The following is a 20,375-nucleotide window of genomic DNA, read 5'->3' on the forward strand; positions in this document are numbered from 1 at the left end:
CCCCTAGTAATAGAGGGGGTTGGGTCCCACCCCCCTTCCCCCGCAAATAGAGAGGTGGGTGGTTTGATTGGCAGCTGGGCACACGAAAGAGGAGGGAAAAGGAAGGAAAGGCGTCAAAGGAGAGCTCAGAAGGAAATGGGGGAGAGAAAGGGCAAAAAACAGGGGAAGGGAAGGAAATGCGTGTGCGCACGCGCGCCAGCTGGTGGGAGCGCTCCGCGGCCGCCTCGGCCGCCGCCCACTTCTTTCACGCCAGGCTCGCGCGGTCCCTCAGTCCTCGCGCGCGCCTTTCGCTCTCTCTCCTGCGCCTGCGCGCAGGTGTCTGCGCCGAGGGGGAGGGGGAACCCGGCGCGCCCGCGTCACGTTCCCTCTTCCACCCTCCCGGTGCGCGGCCACTCCGCGCCTGCGCAGGAGAGGCGGGAGGCTCGGGTTGCAGGCTCTGGGGCGAGAGCTCCTGTCAGTCGGTGGGTCGGTCCTCCCGCCGGCCCTCCCCCTCCCCGTTCTACGGGGGAGGCGCGGTGGAGCCCGCCCCCAGGATCCCCCGATGGGGGAGAAGCGGCGACGGCGGCAGCGGAATAACCGAGCCGGAGCGTGAGCGGCCCCGGGGCCCCGTTCCCGGTGGAGGCCATGGGCGACCCAGCCCCCGCCCGCAGCCTGGACGACATCGACCTGTCCGCCCTGCGGGTGAGCGCGCCGCCCCCCGCCCCCAGCCTCTCCTGGTTCCCGTCCCCGCCGCTGGAGAGCGGGTGGCCGCACGCCTCGCGCGCTTCCCGGGCGCCGGGTCCCCCGCGGCGACCCCCGCCCCTCTCCCTGGCCCCCGCCCTCCGCTCCCCTTCGCTCTCCACGCGCTGCAGATTCTGGGAGCCAGCTCGGTCCCCGCCCTGGAGTGCCCCGCCCCCATTCCTCTCTCCTCCTCTACCTTTACTCAGCTTCCGGACCCCTTCCTCCCAGGTGTTTGCGGGTCACCTTCCAGTTCCCCTGAACCTGCAGTATCTTTACCGTGGTGCCCGTTCCTGGCCCTTGATCCCCTTTGGGGCCTCTTTTCCTCCCGTTGCTCCTCCCCCCGCCTCCTGTTTCCCGGCTCCTCGAATTTTGACTTTGCCACTGCCTCGCCAGCCTCCCCCTCATCACCCTCTCTCCTCCTCGCCCAGCCCTGAATTGCATCTCTTCGCCGGCCGGCACTTCAGCCTCCCCTCTCGGGCCGCACACCTCCTACCGCCGCCCTCACCCCGCTGCTCGGCTGCCGCCCGCCCCGGTGCCTTCGTTCGCGTTTCAGGTGCAGCAGTCCAGCACCAGGCATTTCCGGTCTCAGGGTCCCCCGCATATTACATTACCAACTCTGCAGCAGAGCAGTGGGGCTGGGAGGAAAGTCAAGTGCACCGGGGGAGGAGGGGACGCGTTTCTGGTCTTCAGAAACTCTGGCCTGGGCTGGGAAGAGGATGTTTACAGGTCTATACACACACAAACACATGCAGCATGTGGTCCTTCGGGTTTGGAAAAGCTTGAGTATTCATGGCTTTGCTGGAAGGCGGGGGAGGCGATGGAGATCTCTCCAGGGAGGGGCTCATTAGAAAAGAGATCAGAGGGGAACAACTGCAGCAGGAATTTCTTGGAAATACCTATTCGTTGTCTCTCCTGGGGCCCTTGCATGTCCTCATTTGGGAGCTTTCAGCAGCATTTACCTGTTTTTCTTCAGCAGGGAGCCCTGGCTTAAGGGGCCACTGAGTGATTTCAAGGTGAAGACTCCAGCCTGTCCCCCAGGGGGTGTTTTTGTCCTGTGTCCTTCAGGCTCTCTCAACGAGCCAGGGTGTTTGGGGAGAGCAGGGTTTCCCATCTCTGGGTTGGGTGCTCCGGAGGCCCCTATTGAAATGTCTTCTGGCTTTTGAGTTGGTCAGGGAATGTGGCCAGTAGCAGGAAAAGGCGGTCAGCCACACAGGTGCCCCGGATATGACTGGAGGGGAGAGGGGAATTGAAGAGAGCAGAGTCATGTCGTTAATTGGGTTTCTCTAGGTGACACAGTTTTTCTTGCCATTCAGGTCATAATTTGTTTGGTGCAACGTTGGGCTAGGACACCTGACTTGCTTCAGATAAGGTGATGAGTTGCTGAGGAGGGAGATGGAACATTGAATTTCTCTCTCTCTGTGTATGTGTGTTTAGGGGAAGAGGGTCTGAAGGCTTTAGGAAGGAGAGTCTTAATCGGTTTAAACTGTGATTCTCAAGTCAGGCCAGCTGGGGTATAAGATGGAAATCCAGGCTCCCCTTAGTGTACTATCTATAGCATGAGTCCCCACCTTCCCTTCCTACCTTGGTTGTTGATTAACTCTCGCTGCAGGTTCCTGTTGCTGAGGTGACTTAAATATAATAAAAACAGGTGGGTCCAAACCATGATCTTTGGCTTAAACCTTGTGGGGCTCTGCTTGGGCTTCTCTTTTCCTTTAGCCTCTTCTGCTAGTTTGGCCTGGATCCTCGGCCTGGGATTTCCAGCAGTTCTGCAGACACCCTATGACCTTGGATGTGGTATTTCCCTTCTTAACTTCTCTACTTTTGAAGCAGTGTTAGCCTCTTTCCTCAATCATCTCCTGCCCTGTTCTCCTCTCCTTCCCTCCAGAGAGGCCCTTGACCTGCTCCCAGTGCTTATGGTCTTTCCTGCCTCAGGCATTTTAAGAAAGCATCCCTCTTCCCCTACCACCCCCCCAGTACTCCAGGGCTTGAGGTGGGGGGGAGCACTTCTTTTGAAATAGGACTGCAGAAGGCCTGTTGGACTTTTCTCAGGGAAGGACCTGTCCCCTCTGCCCCACCTCAGAGAGCCCCTGTGTAACAGCTGGGCTCAGTCATCTCTTATTCTGTTCTTGTCTGTCGAGAAATGGCAACCTGGAGAATTAGCAGAAAAGTGTTTCTCTAAACTGGGGAGGGGGATTGGAGAGGAGCATATTCAGCATTTATTAGCCAGCCTCACAGAGTCCAAGTTGTTTTTATTCTCTTGTTTCAAGATAAGGCTTAGCTTTCAGGTGGTGATGAGAGTAATAGGCTGATATTAGGAAAGATTGAATGGCACTATCTCTTAGCCATGGGTGGGGAGGCGGGTAGACCTGCCACTTTGTGACCACAGGCACGCTTGACCTCTTTAAGGCTCTGTCTTCTGGCCCAGTAGTGTGGGGTTGTGTTCCTAAGTTCAGGTCCCCGCTTTCTCACTTATGAGTAACCATGGCCTTGCTCCCCCTTCTTCCCGGGTTGGCTGCAGATTCTGCCAAGAGCCTCACCTTCTCATTCTCCGTTTGCTCATCTGTATAGTGGTGATGGTACTGAACTCAGAGTTACTGAGGACTGGGTGAAATACTGCATATTAAGTACTTAGTCCAGTTCCTGGCACATCATGACCATATGATTGCCCTTATTGTTAATTGTTATCAGATGACAATCAGAGAAGGCTTCCGGCACAAGTGTATCTAAAATAGCACTCCCGCCCCTGCTTCATTTTTATATAAATTTTTATATAGCACCCCTCAGTCTGCTTTGTTTTATTTTGTAGTCTTTATCACCAGCTGACATGTACTTATCAACCCTGACTAAAATATAAGTTCAGTGAAAGCTAGGATTTTGACTCTTCTGTTCAGTTTTGCATCCCCAGGGCCTATAACAGTGTTTTGCACGTGGTGGGGGGTGCTCTCAACTGTTGAATAAAGGCATGTCCTAACAAGTGAAAGCTCTTAGCTCTAAGCTCTGCTAAAAGAAAGCATCATTCAATAAACATCATGCTGGTTAGGCTTTCTCTTGCCTTTTGTATACACACAATTAAGAATATATCTTTTCTGAGTTTTTTGGAATGAGACCTCGTCTGGTGGTAAACAGAGCTCTGGAAGCCTCCATCTGAGACTTGAAGTAAAGTTAGGATCTTCCAAGAGAAAAAAAATGGGCCTCTTATTTCAGACCCTTTCTGTGTCCAAGTTTGGTTATATTCCAGAAGAATCTTCTGACTGGGAACTCCTGGCTTCTCACAGAGCAGAAGTATCAGTGGAAGTGGATGGGACAAGGAGGGAGCAGGCCCTGGGCTGACCTCTTTCCTTTTGTGTTGCTCCTCGTGGTTGACCCGCTTCACAAACCGAGCAGCTTCTCTTTACTGTCTGGCCAGCTGGAAGTTTTAGACTGCAGTGTCCTTGGAACCGGGGGGCTGCGCTCAGTGTGTATGGAAATAACACCATGGCGCACAGGCAGGAGGGACTCGTTGCCGGGCAGTCGTGCTGACAGAGATGTTCTTGCTCTAACAGTCTTGTGGTGTTGTGGCTGTTCTCTGGAGAAGCCTCTTCCCCTTCCTTTTCTCTTCGCGAGGCTGTGGAACCAGCACCACTTGGAGGGCTGGCAGTTCTGGGCGTGTGTTTCTAGGCCGCTGAGCAACCGCTGCACTCTGATGTGCTGGCTGTCCAAATGTTGATGACAGATGCCTTAGACCGGGGCTGGACAGGCTGATCTGCAGCAGAAGCAGGGGCTTTGAGTGGGGACTTTTTCCCTAGAGAACTGCAGGTGAGGGTGGGGCTCTTGGGGGAACTAGTGGCACTTGGAGTGAAGTGAAAAGCTGCTTTGGCCAGAGGCTGGAAGGAAGGTAGCAGAGAACTTTGCTAGAAGGAGATGTTCACCCATCTTCCAAGCTAGGAAGGAGACATCGCCACCTTTTGTGCCCCGGGTAGGACAGAGCCCTTGCCCTTTGTGATCCGCAGAGGGGAGGGTCTTTGGAGAAGCGAGGTTTTCACAGTTAAGAGAACAGTAAGAGGGTCAGCAAGAGAGCTGGCCTGCCTACCACCACCAGCTTCCAGCTTCTCCCAGGAGCTCAGTTAACAATAAAATTCTAATTTCATATCTGGCCTCCATTCCTTTCCACTCTGAACTGTGTGCCTAAAACGGAACAACAGCTTGGGTAGGTTGAGTGTCCTTGCCCGTCATCCTGGAGACAAGATAGCAGGAAGTGTACAGCCGCCCTTTACGAGCTTGTACTTTGGCCTTGGTTAATAAATAAGGAATGTGGTGACCTCTCAACCCAGGAACATAAAACAGTTCTGGGACTGCAGAGCATCTCCAGAAGCCGTTTGAGAGTCTGCCCGACTGATCTCTCTGTCTCCGAAGTTGTACCAGAGAGAGTTACCTGTAACATCCTTTTCTGCATCAGTCAGTCAGCAAGCATTGTTGGTCTCCTATATTGAGAATCGGGTTCTAGATACTACAGGAAGGATGTAATAATGTGATGATACCATTCTAAGCCATTTAATCAGAGCTCTGGGAGCTTCCACCTAAGCAATGCCTTTGCAGGCTGAGGCTCCCCCCAACCCCCTCACACATATCACCTACCCCCTGCAAATTTTAAACTGTTTCTGTCTTCCTCTATCTTAGAACCCTCAGGGTCAGGAAGTTTTTGTTAACTCTGATTGCTGTGACTCATACTCATTTTCTGTCTGTAGTGGTCAGTCTTCTTGAAATCTGATATCCAGTCTTTCCCCCTCCTCCAGCACTCACTTTACACCCACAACTCCCTCAGTTTTTTCTTCAGTAGGGCTGAAGAAATAGAACAGAAAGCGATCAAGTTAATAAGTCAAGTCTCAAAGCATTTCTCAAATGCCCAGAGAATATAGGAAGATACAAAAATATGACTTGGGAGAAGCCCACATTCATTCTTTTCTCTCTCTTATTCTCCCTGGCCTTTTCCTCCTAACTAGCCAGTTCTTGACTTCAGTCTGGGATTCTTCCATCTAACGGGACACTCCCCAAGAGGGTAATTGAAAAGATGCTTGAGGTTTTTTGTTCTTAATATGGGGAGGAGATGGTAGAGGGAGGAGAAAATAAAGGGATGGAATTATGGTGACCAGGAAGCCCCTGGAGATTTTGCCCAGTGACCAGACAGCCAAGGATGTACTTGCTAAAGGTAGGATTTCCTGTTCTCCTTGAGAAAAGAACTAGAACTAGGCACAGAAGATACAATGACACACAAGATAGACACGGTTTTCCTACGTTCTAGTAGTAGGGAGAGACATTCATAAAACAATCATATGTATATCTCTCTATGTATAATCACATATGCAGAAAATTGCAAGCCATGATAAGGACTGTAGCAGAAAACTTTAGCAAGCCGTGAGAGCACATAACAAGAATTGTTTTTACTTTTTACAAGACAGAAATATTTGGTTGGTTGATTGAGAGAGAAATCGCCTGTCAGAAAACCAAGCTGACAATGCCACAGAAAGTGGAGCTAGAGGTGAGCCAATGGGTAGAATGTGGTGATGACCCGAACTCGGAAACCCTGGAATGGGGCCATTCTTAGGGTGGGGCTTTAGGTCAACAGTTAACCAAGGGATAGGAGCTTGAGGATGGGGGGGAAAGTCCAGGCTTCATTTCCAAAAGGATTTCTTCTGAATCTTCCTATGAGAGAAGAAAAAAAGTTTGTCTCTTTCAAAGGGTAAGGGTATGTATGTGGAAAGAGCATGTGACTCTTATTTTTATTTAGTGGGGGGAAGGTCTCAGTACTGGGTGTGTGCGAGTTCACATGTCGCTCTGCAGAGGGTGACTGCGTGTGCTTGTTGTCTTAAGTGGGTGTATGAGGGAGCTGGTGTACCACTAGATGTTTTATATCGGGGTGCCCAACCTCCGGGATCTCCTGCCTCATGATCTAATATGGACCTGATGTAATAATAGTAGAAATAAAGCGCACAATAAATGTAATGCACTTGAATCATCCTGAAACCACCCCCCACTTACCAGTCCTTGGGAAAGTTGTCTGCCACAAAACCGGTCCCTCGTTCCAAAAAGGTTGGGGACTGCTGTTTTGTATCATATTTATGTATGTAAGGTACACAACATGTTTTGATAGACATAGGCATAGTGAAATGATAACTGCAGTCAAGCTAATTAACATTTTCATCTCCTTACGTGTGTGTGTGTGTGTGTGTGTGTGTGTGTGTGTGTGTGTGAGTGACTTGATGTCTTTGGCCCCAAGTAGTGGGTAGGGTTGGAAGGTAGGTAAATCTCACAGGAATAAGCACGAGCAGGCCCAGCCTTGGAGTTAGCGTCCATGGTCAGTGGGATTCTGCCTAAGGCTAGGTGGATACTGTATGTATAAACAGGTCTCTCTCAATTTACACTGTACAAGTCAAGGATGAGTGGGGTGTGTCGGGAAGTGTTACCAATTTTGCACAGAGAACCACAGTCTTGGGTTTCTTGGAGGAGCCAGACTCCAGGAGCGGCTGAAATGTCAGGAGGGTGGGGCGGGCTGCCAGAAGTGTGTGGTGGCCCAGCCTGTGGTGTGGAGAGAGGGATGCGTGGAGGTCATGGAGACTCTGCCTGCAGCAAGGGGAATGCTGCAGGTTGGTAAGGGAGCAGCCGAGAAGACCTTGGACTGAGGAGGAAAGTGTGTGTCCTCACAGTGGGAGAGTCTTTGCAGCCAAGGGTGACAGGTGAAGCTTCGGTAGTCACAGCCAGGAACTGCCCCTCTCAGAGCCTGTGACTAAGTCTGTGCCTGTGGTGGTGAATCTGCTCTGCCTTTCGGAGGAGAAGCGCCTCTTGAAAGCAGGCCCATGGCAGCGGGTCTTCTGAGGGAAAAGGGGAATCTTCTCCCACCCTCTTCCACCAAAACCATCCAGGATAGGATCTGAAGGGCCGGACTTGCCAAGTTGGTCCTAGACCACAGGCTTGGAGGAATTTTCTTTCAGCAGTGGTCTCTGCAGGGACACACTGAGGACCAGTAGGGCCGAGTGAGGAAGTTGCCACCTCCTTCCAGTCATCTCAGTGTCCACTGTCTCCACAAAACCTCCCCTGACCGTGCCAGCCCTCACTGGTCACCTTTTCACAGACCTTGTAATTTAGCATTTGAATATGTATCACCCCTACTAAAATCATATTTCATCGTCTTGTTTTCCCTTTCACTTCCTTAACTATAGGAACCATAATCCACACTTCTTGTTGAGCCTCACAGTGCATGCAGACTACACAGCAGGGTTCAGTACTTATTCCCTTGATAAGCCATCAGGAGCCAGGCATTCTTGTCACTTTCCCACCGGAGTGCCTCGTATGTGCTGGGCACCATGTGACAAAAAAGAGCATCGTTCCTGACTTAAGTGCTTCCCAACCCAGGGGGACACTGCCCTCCTGGGGGTGTTTGAAAATGTTGGGGAGGGAGGTTTCATTGCCAGTTTGTCTCAGAAGCACTAACAACCTTAAATATTAATATGTGGGGGTCAGGGCTGTGAAGCACCCGGCGATGACTGGAAAGCACACTGAAGAATTATTTTCCCAGCCACCTTGCTGATAGGGCCTCTTGTGAACCTCTTACGGATGTGGAAAAGGTCAGGGGAAGGACTGGACAAGTTTCTCCCGAGAAGTCAGAAGTCGATCCTAAGCTCCCTCCTTTCCTTCTTTCCGGGCGGAGAGAGGAATATAGGCTGTAAACTACTCGTGCGCATGGCACGAAGCTCTTCTCGCAGCTCGGATCTGTCTGCCAGCACACCTCTGGAGGTAAAATGGGCCAGCTCCAAAGCCAGACTGCAAGGAAGATGATTTTCATGTTCTTTCTTCACCGCCTACCCACTCTCTCTTTCAAGGCACATTTGTAAGAGAGTGGCTGAAAAGCATGTCATACTTGGTCTTCAGTTCTGAGCAGCTTCGGAAAGAGTCTTCAAGAAAAGATTCAGACAGACTTTGTCTTGTAATAACCTGTAATGGAAAATAATCTTAAAAAAAAAATATATATATATATATATATATATAATTGAATCACTCTGCTGCTGTAAGCCAGAAATTGACATAATTTTGTAACTCAGCTCTACTTCTATTGAAACAGAACTGTTGGACGTGGGGTGCCCTAAAATTCTGAGCAGCAGGGAGGCGAGAGGAGGAAGTAGGTGTGAGGTCCCAGTGTGAGAGCAGAGGCTGGTGCAGTGGTCTTTTCTCTCCAGTCTTTGCATCCTGAGGTTGGCCCCATGAAGCCAGAGGTGTGCTGAGGGAGTGTCGTTGCTCAGTCTGCAGGAGACTGACTAGAGGGAAGACCACTTGGCTAGTGTCTCCTTTGGAGAAGGACAGAGCTCTGGGGGTGAGTGAGTGGCTGGGAGCAGAGTGGCTGGTGGGAATGCATGAATGTCGCACGGCCACCATCACTTCTTGCTCTCCGTATCCGACTCGAGGGGGCAAGACTGATGGGCTCTTGGTCTAGTCTAGCTAAGGTTTGGAGAAGTTGGGGAAAGTCCCTCTCACCTTCACAGTGTCCTTCTTCACCATGGAAACTACCTTCAATCCCAGAGAGCAGGGTTGGGGAGGACAGACAACATGTGGTTCAGAAGTTGGCCAGTCCCTGTATCCCTTCAGACCTCTAGGAAGCCCTCTTTTTCTCTCTTTCTTCAGTTTGGAACAAAAACTGCTCTGATACAAGTCATTTATATTTTAATGTAGATTCATTTCAGAAGGGGTTCTGGAGTGGAATAGGGAAAATAATGAATACTTGCTATGCAGAGCATTCCCTCCTTGTATAATCTCATTATTCCTCACAGTAACCCTTTGAAGTGGGATATTTTCCTCATGTTTCAAGGTGAAGAGACCAAGGCTTACAGAACTTGGAAATTAAATAACGTGCCTGAGGACAGCCACTAAGCAGCAGGTTGCAGAGTCGGGCTCAGGTCGGACTCAACCCAGAACCTGAGCCCGCGCGCCCCTGCGCTGCTGGAGGCCTGCGCCCAGGCGGCAGGCATCTCTGGGGCGTGTTGAGGGAGGGCGCCTGCCGCTGACACTCTGGACTGTGTGCCTCGAGCAGTGTTGTCTTGCACTTGCTTTAATCATGGACATGTGGCCTGTGGGAAACAGGCTTTGTGGGCTCACTCGGGACAATACAACACTGTCCGTAAAACATCTGTGGTGAAGAATTGTATTAGGAAACTTTGAAACATGGCCTGTTTCATGGTTTGGAGGCAGCCTGTAAGAGCAGTGGTCACGGCCTCTAAGAGGTCACCGTTTATATCTGTCTTGGCAGTGGACAGGTTTTAATCACATGGGAGCATTTTTTGAGAAGAGAGGATGACTCTACTTATTTATTTAGTAAATGACTTAAAATTTTTTTTAATATTTAGTTGTTTGGCTGCAGCGGGTCTGAGTTGTGGCGCTCAGGATCTCCGTTGCGTCATGTGGGCTCTTTCGTTGCTTACGTGGAGTGTAGTTGTGGCACAGGGACTTAGTTGCTCCGCATATGGGATCTTAGCTCCCCGACCAGGCATCGAACGTGTGTCCCCTGCATTCGCAGGCAGATGGGTAACTACTGGACCATCAGGGAAGTAAAAACATAGCAAATGAGCTTAGCCTGAGCCATTGGAACTGCTGGTGGGTTGCTGTTGATGGGCACACGCTGAGAATACAAAGATCCAGGGGCCTGTGTCCAGAACTGGTGGAGATTTCTGGATGTCAGGCTGCCAGGCGGCATTCTCTGATGATGGGAGCGAAAAGGGTGTGCAAGAATTCAGATTTATTCTGGAGGAAAGAGCATTAATGATTCAGAAGAAGCCCTGTTCTTCAGAGGGAGGAGAAAAAGACTGGCTCATCCCTCCCACCTTAAAATTTTTTTTTTAATTGTAGTTATTAATAAATATACACAACATAAAATTGACCATCTTAGCCGTTTTTAAGTGCACAATTTGGTGACATCAAGTACATTCTTGTTGTTGTGCAACCGTCACTGCCGTCCCCTCCAGAACGTTTTCATCTTCCCCAACTGAAACGCTGTCCCCATGAAACACCCAGCTCCCCACCCCCAGCCTCTGGCAACCACCCATCTGTGTCTCCTCCCTTTGTGTGTGCAGAGCTAAGCAGAGGGCTGACATGGCGGATACTTACTATTTGTCGAGTCAGGTGAGGCGACCTGTTTCAGAAGTCCGTGTGTGTCATCAGCCAGCCCGGGCCACTCCCCTTCCTCCTGGCTCCAGCGCAAGGCAGCAGGCCTCCGAGGGGGTTTTCAGTGAAATGGCCACATGGAATCACAAAAGATTCAGGAACGGAAAGAGAAGTTGAGGGTTTCTTTTCCGTGTTCAGCTCCTCTTGCCATCTCCCAGCTGGGCTTTGCTTTCTGGTTCTGTTGTACTTATATGCGTCATTTTGTTTACTCTTAGCCCTTACTTCTCATCCTGGGGGTGTGGTGGGTAGCTACAGAGGAAGGTGGGAAGGAGACCATGCAGGGGACGAAGCTAATAAAATGAAAAGCATATCTCTGTGTGTGAGGGGTTCCTGTGTTAACAGAGAGGGCTTCTCCCTGGAAGTAGAAGAAAGCCATCCTTAGATGAGTACATTGTACCCAGAGGAGGGTCTCTGTCTTTTCTGTGTTTCCCCTTTCCCAAGGGGTGGCCAGTGGTGTAACTCTGGCTGGCAGCTTATTTGACAGACATGTATTCATGTATCATGAGGAGCAGAAAGGTGACATCAAGTAGAAGGAGGTAGTTGTTTAAAATCAGGCAGTCTGAGCTCAGGAGCTTGTTTCCTGTGGAATGACAGGCCACAGCAAAGGCCTAGATTCTCACGGGGAGGAAGGAGTGGTCTGCTCTGAAAGCTGTCATGGGGAAATCGAGGGCAGCCTTTGAGGTCCCTTTGATGTCACCTTCCTGGGTCTCCAGGCCTGCAGAATATGGAGCCTGGTCAGGCTGTATTCCTCTGTGGTGTCCACACCCGTGGACAGACCCAAAGCATGACCTAGAATTAAGTTGGATTTCTTAGAATACAGGTCACCAATTCCATGGCCTACCTAGCCTCCTCCCTTTGTTCACACCATTTACAGTTTTTTCATTGACCTTCGTGGGGAAGGAAGTATAAAGGAAGGAGAGGCAGGCTTGGCAATTAAGTCACCCAGGAAGAGAGGAGGGCAGGGGAGCCCTGTGTGGTGGAGAGGCCTTTCTTACAGGTCAAGATCCAGGCCACAGGGCCTCTAGTTGGAGCTTTGGGGGGCAGCTTAGGATCCCCTGTTCGGGGCTGTTTCCCTGGATCACCCACCCTGGTGTCAGGTCCCAGGGCCTGAGGACTCGGTCTTTACTGTTTCCTACGCACAACCTTACAGGAGGTTCCACGTGTTCACCACCACCTTCCAGGGTCTAGCCCCATGGCCCTCCTCACCACAGCCCCTCTCACTCCGATCTAAAGCCTGTTTCTTTCTTAGACTGAGTCAACTATAAATGGATTGATGGTTTTTCTTGGGCTGAGCCTGGTTCACTCACCCCTGGTGCTCATAGTGTGAATGGAGGAGCACGCCACTCCTCACTCATGGGAACACAGCCTTCCCTAGGTATTACCCTGGCGTCTGGCATTGTGCCTGCCTGGATATGGTTGTTATCACCACCACCGATAAAAGCACAGAGTGGCTTAAGTGTCCATGTTTAAAGCAGAGCCTCCATGGACCATGTGACATTTTTAAAGGTGCCAGCAGCGGGCCAGGGTCCCAGAGCTGGTTAGACATGAACTCAGAGGCTCCTGCTGCTCTGCTGCAGTGCCCAGGCCCCAGCAGAAACAGAGGGCTCCCGTGTGTTTGGTCAGTCTGGAGTTCAAGGTGCATTCTGTGCAGATGAGGTGTGTGTCGCAAGTCAGTGATTAACGTACCCACTGCTGCCCGCATCCCCCGCCCCATCCTTGAAACCTGCCCAGGTGGAGCAGGAGTGACGTCTGCAGAGAGCTCCCTGGCGGAGGCCTGCTGACACAGGGCTGTCAGAGTTGAGGCAATGTGATATATGGAGCCGGCATGGAATCAGGAGCCCGGAGACCTGGCTCCTGTTTCAGTTCCTCTGGCTTACAGGATGAGCGTCATCTCTCTGGAACTTGGGTTTCCTCACTTAGGAAAACAAAGGGATAAGAATAGAGGCTCTTAATCAGAGGCATGCTCAGAGTCACCTGGGTAGCTTCTTTAACCCACGTTTTACCCAGACCCTGCCCCTCCTCGCCAGGTGATTCAGTCTTCCCAGGGCAGGGCCTTGGTATGTGTGTTTTCCCAGGTGAGCAGATTCCCTTTGAGAACCACTGGACCAGATAATCCTTAAGGCCCCCCCAGACCCAAGAGGCCTCTCCTCCCTTCTTTCCTCTCTTCATTGCTAAAAATCTTTGAGCACCAAGTTGGGACGTGGGGCAGGGCATCCAGGAAGGATACCAAAGAAAGGGAAGGTTCAGAAAGATCTGAAGGACCGTTTGAAGTAAGAACATCAGTATGGGTGCGCTCCTTGTTGTTCAGTTGCTCAGTAGCGTCCAACTCTTGGCAACCCCATGGACTGCAACATACCATGCTTCCCTGTCCTTGTCCATCTTCCAAAGTTTGCTCAAACCTGTGTCCGTTGAGTCGGTGATGCCATCCAACCATCCCGTCCTCTGTTGTTCCCTTCTCCTTCTTAGGCTCCCCTGAGTCTGTTAGAGCTGAGGGAAGAGGAGGCAGACCTGGTGAGGACTGACCTGGGAAGACAGGACATCTTTACTTGCTCTTTGGAGATAGGGAGGGACCTGGATATCAGGGCCTTTCCCATCTTCACAGGTGTTAGATAGGGATTTGAATCCAAACTCCAGTTCTGTCACCTACTGTGTGACCTCTGGCAAGGTCATAATTACCCCCATGCCTCATTTTTGCCATTTGTCAAAGACCCACCTAACAGGGCTGTTTCGAGGGTTAAACAGAAGTGTATAAGTACTTGGCCTGGTAACTGCTCGTTAGATAGGTGGTAGCTGCATGATTTCTCCTATGAAAGCCCCCAGAAAGGATGTCTCCTGGGGTTCTGTTAACATTCCTCTTCTTCACATTTTGTTTGGGGAAAGAGAAAACCACCCAGTGTCTTGAGTTCAATCTTAATGGCTGTCCGTGAGTGAGTCACTCAGCCCCTAGGTGTGGGTCTGGCTTTCCCTTCTCTACCGTAGAGCATTCTACCCTCTTCCAGTGGGAAAAAGAGCAACTTCAAAATCTAATGTCTCAACTTGAAACTCCTGTTTGTCCTGCCCCCTGAGTCAGGAATTCCAGCCCCACATGCCCTTGAGTGTAGACGCTGCGGGCTCAGCTGGGGGTGGGGGTAGACCTGCACCTCACCCTCAGGGACATTCTGATGGGGATAAACCGCTTCATTCAGATGTGAGAGACAGGACTTTACACCAAAATGTGTAAAGTGCTTTATGAAAAGGCTACTTGGATCCTCGATGGCCTTGCCTGGAGACTTAAGGCTCTTTCTCCTTCAGGACCTTGGGCCTTCCCCACCTCTGACCTTCGCTGAGTTAACTGACTTGTCTTTTTGGTCTCAGACTAAATATCACTTCCCCATCAGCCCTTTACTGCCCCAACCCCTATCATAACCTTCCTTTAATCTTTCAAAAAGTATTGTGTGTACTTTTTAAAATTTTATGCGTTTATTAATTTGTATTATTTTTGACCACGCTGGGTCTTGTTGCTGCGCGTGCGCTTTTGTCTAGTTGTGGTGAGCGGGGACTGCTCTCTGGCTGTGGCGTGCGGGCTTCTCATTGTGGTGGCTTCTCTAGTTAGGGAGCACGGGCTCCAGGGCGCACAGGCTTCGGTAGTTGTGGTTTGAGGGTTTGAGAGCACAGGGTAAGTGATTGTGGTGCCTTGGTTTAGTTGCTCCACAGCATGTGGGATCTTCCCCTACCAGGAAACGAACCAGTGTCCCCTGCGTTGCAAGGCGGATTCTTAACTGCTGGACCACCAGGGAGGCCCTGTACTTTTTCTTACTGCCTATCACAGTTCAGTGTGTGTAGTTGTGTAATTGTGTCTTTAATGTTTGCTTCCTGTAAGCTCCACAAAGGAAGGGTCTGTTTCTGTTTCATTCATTGCCACGTTCTGTTCTCTGCCAGGCACTCGACGTTTGTTGAAGGACTGCACGACCTGGTCACAGGGCCCTAAAATTGGCAGAAATGTAGCCAGGAAAGCTTTCTCAGGATAAAAGAGGAGAGGTGGGCCTGGTGAATAGTTGGATGAGCATGTTTGCTCCATCTTGCTGGTCAGGAAATTCCTCCCTCTGTCTCACCTATGTACCCCTTGGGCTGTAATTTATTCTGAGTTGGTCCTTGGTGGGGCCAGAGAATTTCTGGTCTCCACCCTTCGGAGAGTAACCCTTTCTAAGTCTGATTCAGACAGTCCTTCCTTCCCCTCCCTGTGGGCCCCACCCTCCACCTGCTCTTCTCTCAACTGACTCAGCTTGGCGCCCTCTACCCTTCCTTCCAGAGTGTCTTCTCATAGTCCCCTGTCTGTCATAGCCTTCCTCCCTGTGTCCTCTCTGATGGCATCTGGCCGGGTCTTCCCCATCTGGAAGTAGAAGCCACACAGGGGTCAGACAAGACCTAGGCTTTCTTGGTCATGAACCCTCCCCAGCCTCTTGCCTGGTGTTCGTGGACACCTGACTCCCACAGGAGGCAGTTGGCAATGAAGTCTAATGAATGCCCTTGATGTCTGCCCCCCTCCTGCCTCCTTGCTTCTAAGCTCTGCCCTTTCTCTCCTGTTGTCTGCTTGCCAGGGACCACCCCCCCCCACCCCCGCTACCGCCCCCTGCGCCTTTCAGCCCTGCCTCCAAGGCTGTAGTCCTTTTTTTCCTCCCTTCTCTCTTGCCTGCCCTCCTCACAGTTCTACTTTTTTGTCTTGTCTATTTTCTTCCAAGCTGCCACTCTTCACTCTAAATCCCAGGAAAATCACCTTCTGACAGTTTTTCCTTGGCTCTATGGGAGGCAAGTCTCTTCATAATGACTCTGCAAATTTGTAGCACTTTGTGGGTATCAAAATGTTTGTACATCCATGAACCCTTGTGAGCTGGGGTTGGGTTGGTAAGGAAAAGAGGCTCTGCAAGCTTAAGTGATTTGCTGATTTGCCTTCATGATATGAAAGAATCAGAACCAGTGCCCAGGCCTTCCGATTCTCAGTGAAGTCTAAACCATTCCCTGTCATTCCGTCTTACTAGCCTCCTGGTTGCCTTGCTGCTTCAGCTAAGGAAACATGTCTCCGAGTCATCCGCTCCTACTTTGGAACCTTCCTTTAAGTTGTCTAAGATGCGACCTTCCTCTGCCCTTCACCTAACCCAGCCTCTGCCCCCTTCTTTTTCCTTTCCAGAAAGCTTGGCTCTCTTCTCCCTCAGGAACCTTCCCCGTTCTCTATTCTTTCCCTGTTGCTTCTTACAGCCTTTGGGTCCTTGTTAATGTTTCCCTTTGATTTTAGGCAGTGATATAGGAGTTCCTGCTATAGGAAAGTCCGCTTTCTAGTAATATATGTTTACCCAACATATAAATTATGGGGCACTGATTCACATAACAAAAGAGGATTCACTTTCAGTAGCTGCCCTTGTTCATTGCTTTTAAGTGACTGTGGATTATTTTGGAAAAAAATGGAGATTAAACCCAAAGCTAGTGTTAGAAACCAGAGCACTAGGGAAAGGGGATGTTTTATCTAGATAGCACCTACTTTCTTCTGTTTTTATATCCATTCAACAGAAGGGTGTTGAACGTGGCCTTGGGCTTCTCTGGTGGTTCAGTCAGTAAAGAACTTTTGCAATGCAGGAGACCTGGGTTTGACCCCTCAAGAAGGAAATGGCAACCCACAGCAGTATTCCTGCCTGAAAAATCCCATGGACAGAGGAGCATGGCGACCATGGGGTTGCAAAGAGTCAGACACAACTGAGTGACTGACACTTTGACTTCTTAAGACTTTGTCTTGCAGAGGACAAACAATTAAAGAATCAGTCACAAAAATGAAGTTGGGGCCACGAAAGGGGCCGTGCAGAGTGCCGTGGGAGCAGGACCACAGTCAGGGAAACTTCCTGGAGGAGATGGAGTCTGTGTTGAAGTCTGGAAGGATGTGCACAGGGCATCCAGGTCAAAGGGAGGGGAGAGATGGAGTTGGAAGAGTGGACAGCATGTGCCCAGAGGTGAAAAGGGGCGTGGCGTATTAAAAGAACCAAGAACTCCTTGCCTTGTCCTTCTCCCCCTACCACCCCCCCACCCCCGCCACAGGATGGGAATGGGTGGGGCTCCAGGTAAACCATCCTTTGGATCATTAGCTGTAAGGCAGTTAGATCTGAGCCTAAGGAAGAGCCTCTCTGGCCCACAGAAGGCCAATGGAATCCAGTGGACAGAGCTCTGGGGCATGTGTGCCATGGGAGGCCTCCTTGGATTTGCCATCAGAAGACGAACCAGGCTCCACTTTGAAAACACAACGTCTTGGAGCCTTGGTTTCCTTATCTGTGAAGTGGAGTAATAATTCCTGCCTGGCTTCCCTCCAGGTCAGAGGCACAAATGAGATAATGACTGTGGAAACACCTTGTAAATTGTGAAGAGCTGGGTGGTTGGATGATGGCAGCAGAGGCAGCAGCTGGGAGGTGATGAAGTTGATGCTGTTGGCCACAGACAGTCTCCGTGTTCATTATGGCAGAGACAAGATCAAACTCTGACAGCTTATAGCATTTTATTCGCAAAGGCTTTAAAAACTTGAGACTTGGGAAGTGAGTATTAGAGAAGCAAAGGGAAGACACCACCCTCAGCTGCCTGGAAGACTTTGCAAGACCTTCCAGCTCTGAGCAGGGGGATGGCTAGAATGACCTCCCTTCTGAGGCTGGGAGTTGTCACCCCAGGCCTGTAGTTCTCTGTTTTCCTTTAGCTGCTGGAGCCAGGCGGAACCTCAGAAGCAAGCTGTTTATCTTGTAGGTTTTTTGGTTTATTTTTACATTTCTGACTGTGACGGTATTTATTTTTTCCTTTTCCCTTTCCCCACTTCTCCAGCTCAGCATCAGAAAGAGACCATCTGTCCCTGGCCTCGCCTGCGGCCATTTTAGAACCAGCACCAGGCTGCTGCTCGAATTCTGGTCCCCTCTCCTCCTCCCCTCCCTCCCGCACTGCGTGTCTCTCCTTTGGCTCCCTGCACGGGTCAGCTGCCCACCTCCTGTGGGGCTCTCCATCCAGGAAAACCCTCGGGTCTGGATAAAGCCCCCAGCCGAGGGCGTCCGGGCAGCCAGGTCTGTGGGGAACCTGGGCGCTGAGGCATGGAGGGCACAGCTCCCAGCCTGGCGCAGGCAGGGCCCCTGTCCGCTCTGACTGGTTTCTGATCAGAATGGTATTTGTGTTCATGTGTGTGTGTCAGGTCTGGACTTGCTTCTGCCTCTTTGTGTATCTGTGTGTGTGTGTTCATGATCGCGTGTGTCCTTCTGGCATAGGGACCCAGAAAGAGTGACTTAAAAACTACCCTCTGCCTGCACATAAGCATCCTTCCTGGTTTCTCTCCTGCCCCTCCGCTCCAGGGCACACTCCGTTCCTCCTCCTCCTGTACTCCTTTTCCAAAAAAATGCTTCAAAGCTGCCGACAAGCAGAGGGTGAGTACTTCACGGTGTGGAACCAGAATAAAAGGATGCACTTCAGTTCCGCAGTGTGGGGTAGGCTTATCCACAGCAGAGAGGAGCGTCAGCTGCAGAGAGGAATGAAGACTAGGAAGGGAGTCTTCTGAAGGCCGTCTGGTTCATTACTGGATGTTGTGGATGACGGGGAGTTGTGGAGGGTTTTAACCTTCCTTTCGAGCTCTCTTCTCTCCTGTTTGTTGGCTCTGTGAGGAGGTGCCTTGACGGTTCCTCCCCCCCCCCAACCCCCCGCCGACTCCGGCCGACTTCCTTTCTCCCACGGGAGTGTCTGTCTGTCTCATGCTTTGGCCTTGGGCCCACTTTCCACACTGAGCCCTTGGTGTAGGAATGGGGGTAACACAACACACTCCCTGGGTCATTGGCGGGTGGGGGGCGGGATGAGACTGACTCAGGCCTCGGAGGGCCTCCTCCTGTTGACACAGGCAGGCGTCTGGACCTGCTGGGTCCTTGGGGCTGTGTCTGCTTTCTGTGCTTGGGGACGAAGGAAGAGGGAACCTGAGGAAACCTCCTGCCACTCCCCCACCCCCACCGCAGCCCACACATCCACTCCCATTCGCCTCCTCTTACACCCATCCTTTCCCCAAACACACACCCTCCTGTATCTCTTCTCATAGGCGAACATGCACATGTGTCCTTTGGTTGCTTACAGCTAACTGAAGGACATCTCTCCACCAGGACGGTGCCCCCTGCCCAAGCCCCTGCCAGCACCGACTGCCTGCATCCCTGTGGGCCTCAAACTGCCGGGGAAACCTGTCTGACCCCCACCCCGCCGCCTGGCCCCTTCCCGGTGGGGGCTCCGATAGCAGGGGCTTAGGGTTAGTGATCTGGTTGGTCGTGGTACGAGGGACAGGGTTTGAAGCTGCATTTGCACGGCAGTCAGTGGTTTAGTGCTTGGATGGTTGGCGTGTAGGGGTGGCTTCAAGGCCTTGGTGAGCTGCTAGGAGACTGAAGGCCCCCTCCTCCAGGCTGTGCCTTGGTGCCAGCCCTGCCTGTGCCCCCCTCTTCCTTTTCCTGAGGGCCTGCTGGGTCACAGGAAGAGCTCAGGAAAACAGGCCTATTGTTTTCTTCAGGGAGGGAGGGTGGGAGGCCCTCCCAGCCCAGCCTAGTCTCAGCACCAGATAAACAGAGACTCCACAGGCCCTGGCAGCCCTGCTCTTCCAGGCAAGAGGGTGGTTTGGCCGCAGCCTCCATCACGCCAGCTTTTGTCGGTCCCCTCTGTGGACCGCAAGTTCCCATTCTCTTTCCTGAGTGGCCCTGCAGTTCTTTTCCTCATCCTCTATTGACATCACAGGTTCTCTGAGCCTCTGGTCCTCTGTGGAGTCCTGGTGTGCTTGGTGACAGGGGAGGTGGGGCTGAGGCCCACACTTGTCCTCCTGTCCCCCAGCCCGGGGGCAACCCCGCCTCCTGGCACTGCTTCCCCTTGGAGGGGTGGGTGGGATGGCACCTCGCCTAGGTTAGGGAGCCACACCAGTTGCAGCAGGAGGACCTGCCAGGGCATATCCCAGTGAATAATCACAGCGGGGCCTGAAGTGCAGGAGAGACCAGACCTTCCCTGGTGTCTTTCCCAAGGATTCTCAGCCCTCCCCAAACTTCAGAGTTCTGGTTCTTTCTACCATTCCAGCAGCCTCCTAGAATCTCCTGGCAAGGACAGACCCTTCCAGCTCTGAAAATTCTGTCCGATTCGTGGGTCAGCAAAAAAGTGGGGGTCAGATTTGCCACTCCTACCTGCTTCTCCGGCAGCTGCCTCACAAGCAGCATTATCCCTGAGACTTCAGTGTATGTAACTCTTCTCAGCATGTTAATTCTCCATTCTGGCGTCTTGATTTATAAGCTCCTCGAAGGTAGAGCCAAGGTTTAAGAAGGCACTCTTTGGCAGGCAGTTTAAAAAGATGCTGCAAATATTGACGCTAACAGTTTGCATTTATTAAAGTACTTCGGAAACCCCTGTCCCCCTTGGGGATTTCATCTCCATGCAGAGCAGATACCACACACATGACTCCCCGCTTGGAGGTGGATGAT

General features: G+C 51.5%; 1 protein-coding gene across 13 annotated transcripts in view; it reads left to right on the top strand.

The window, feature by feature from the left end:
- The first annotated feature begins 288 nt into the window (after positions 1-288).
- MINK1 (misshapen like kinase 1) overlaps positions 289-20,375 on the top strand; it is a 47,132-nt gene continuing 27,045 nt past the window's right edge. For 4 of the 13 annotated variants that reach the window (XM_055576755.1, XM_055576756.1, XM_055576763.1 and 1 more), the window contains exon 1: positions 297-681. In XM_055576755.1, the coding sequence (XP_055432730.1) occupies positions 625-681 (57 nt within the window). In that variant the 5' untranslated portion in view covers positions 297-624. Of the gene's footprint in view, positions 682-20,375 lie in introns of all 13 variants that reach the window. The other 9 variants (XM_055576757.1, XM_055576760.1, XM_055576761.1 and 6 more) reach the window with 3 other exon arrangements.

The sequence above is a fragment of the Bubalus kerabau genome, chromosome 4 (assembly GCF_029407905.1).
Source record: "Bubalus kerabau isolate K-KA32 ecotype Philippines breed swamp buffalo chromosome 4, PCC_UOA_SB_1v2, whole genome shotgun sequence".
Taxonomy (NCBI): Eukaryota; Metazoa; Chordata; class Mammalia; order Artiodactyla; family Bovidae; genus Bubalus; species Bubalus kerabau.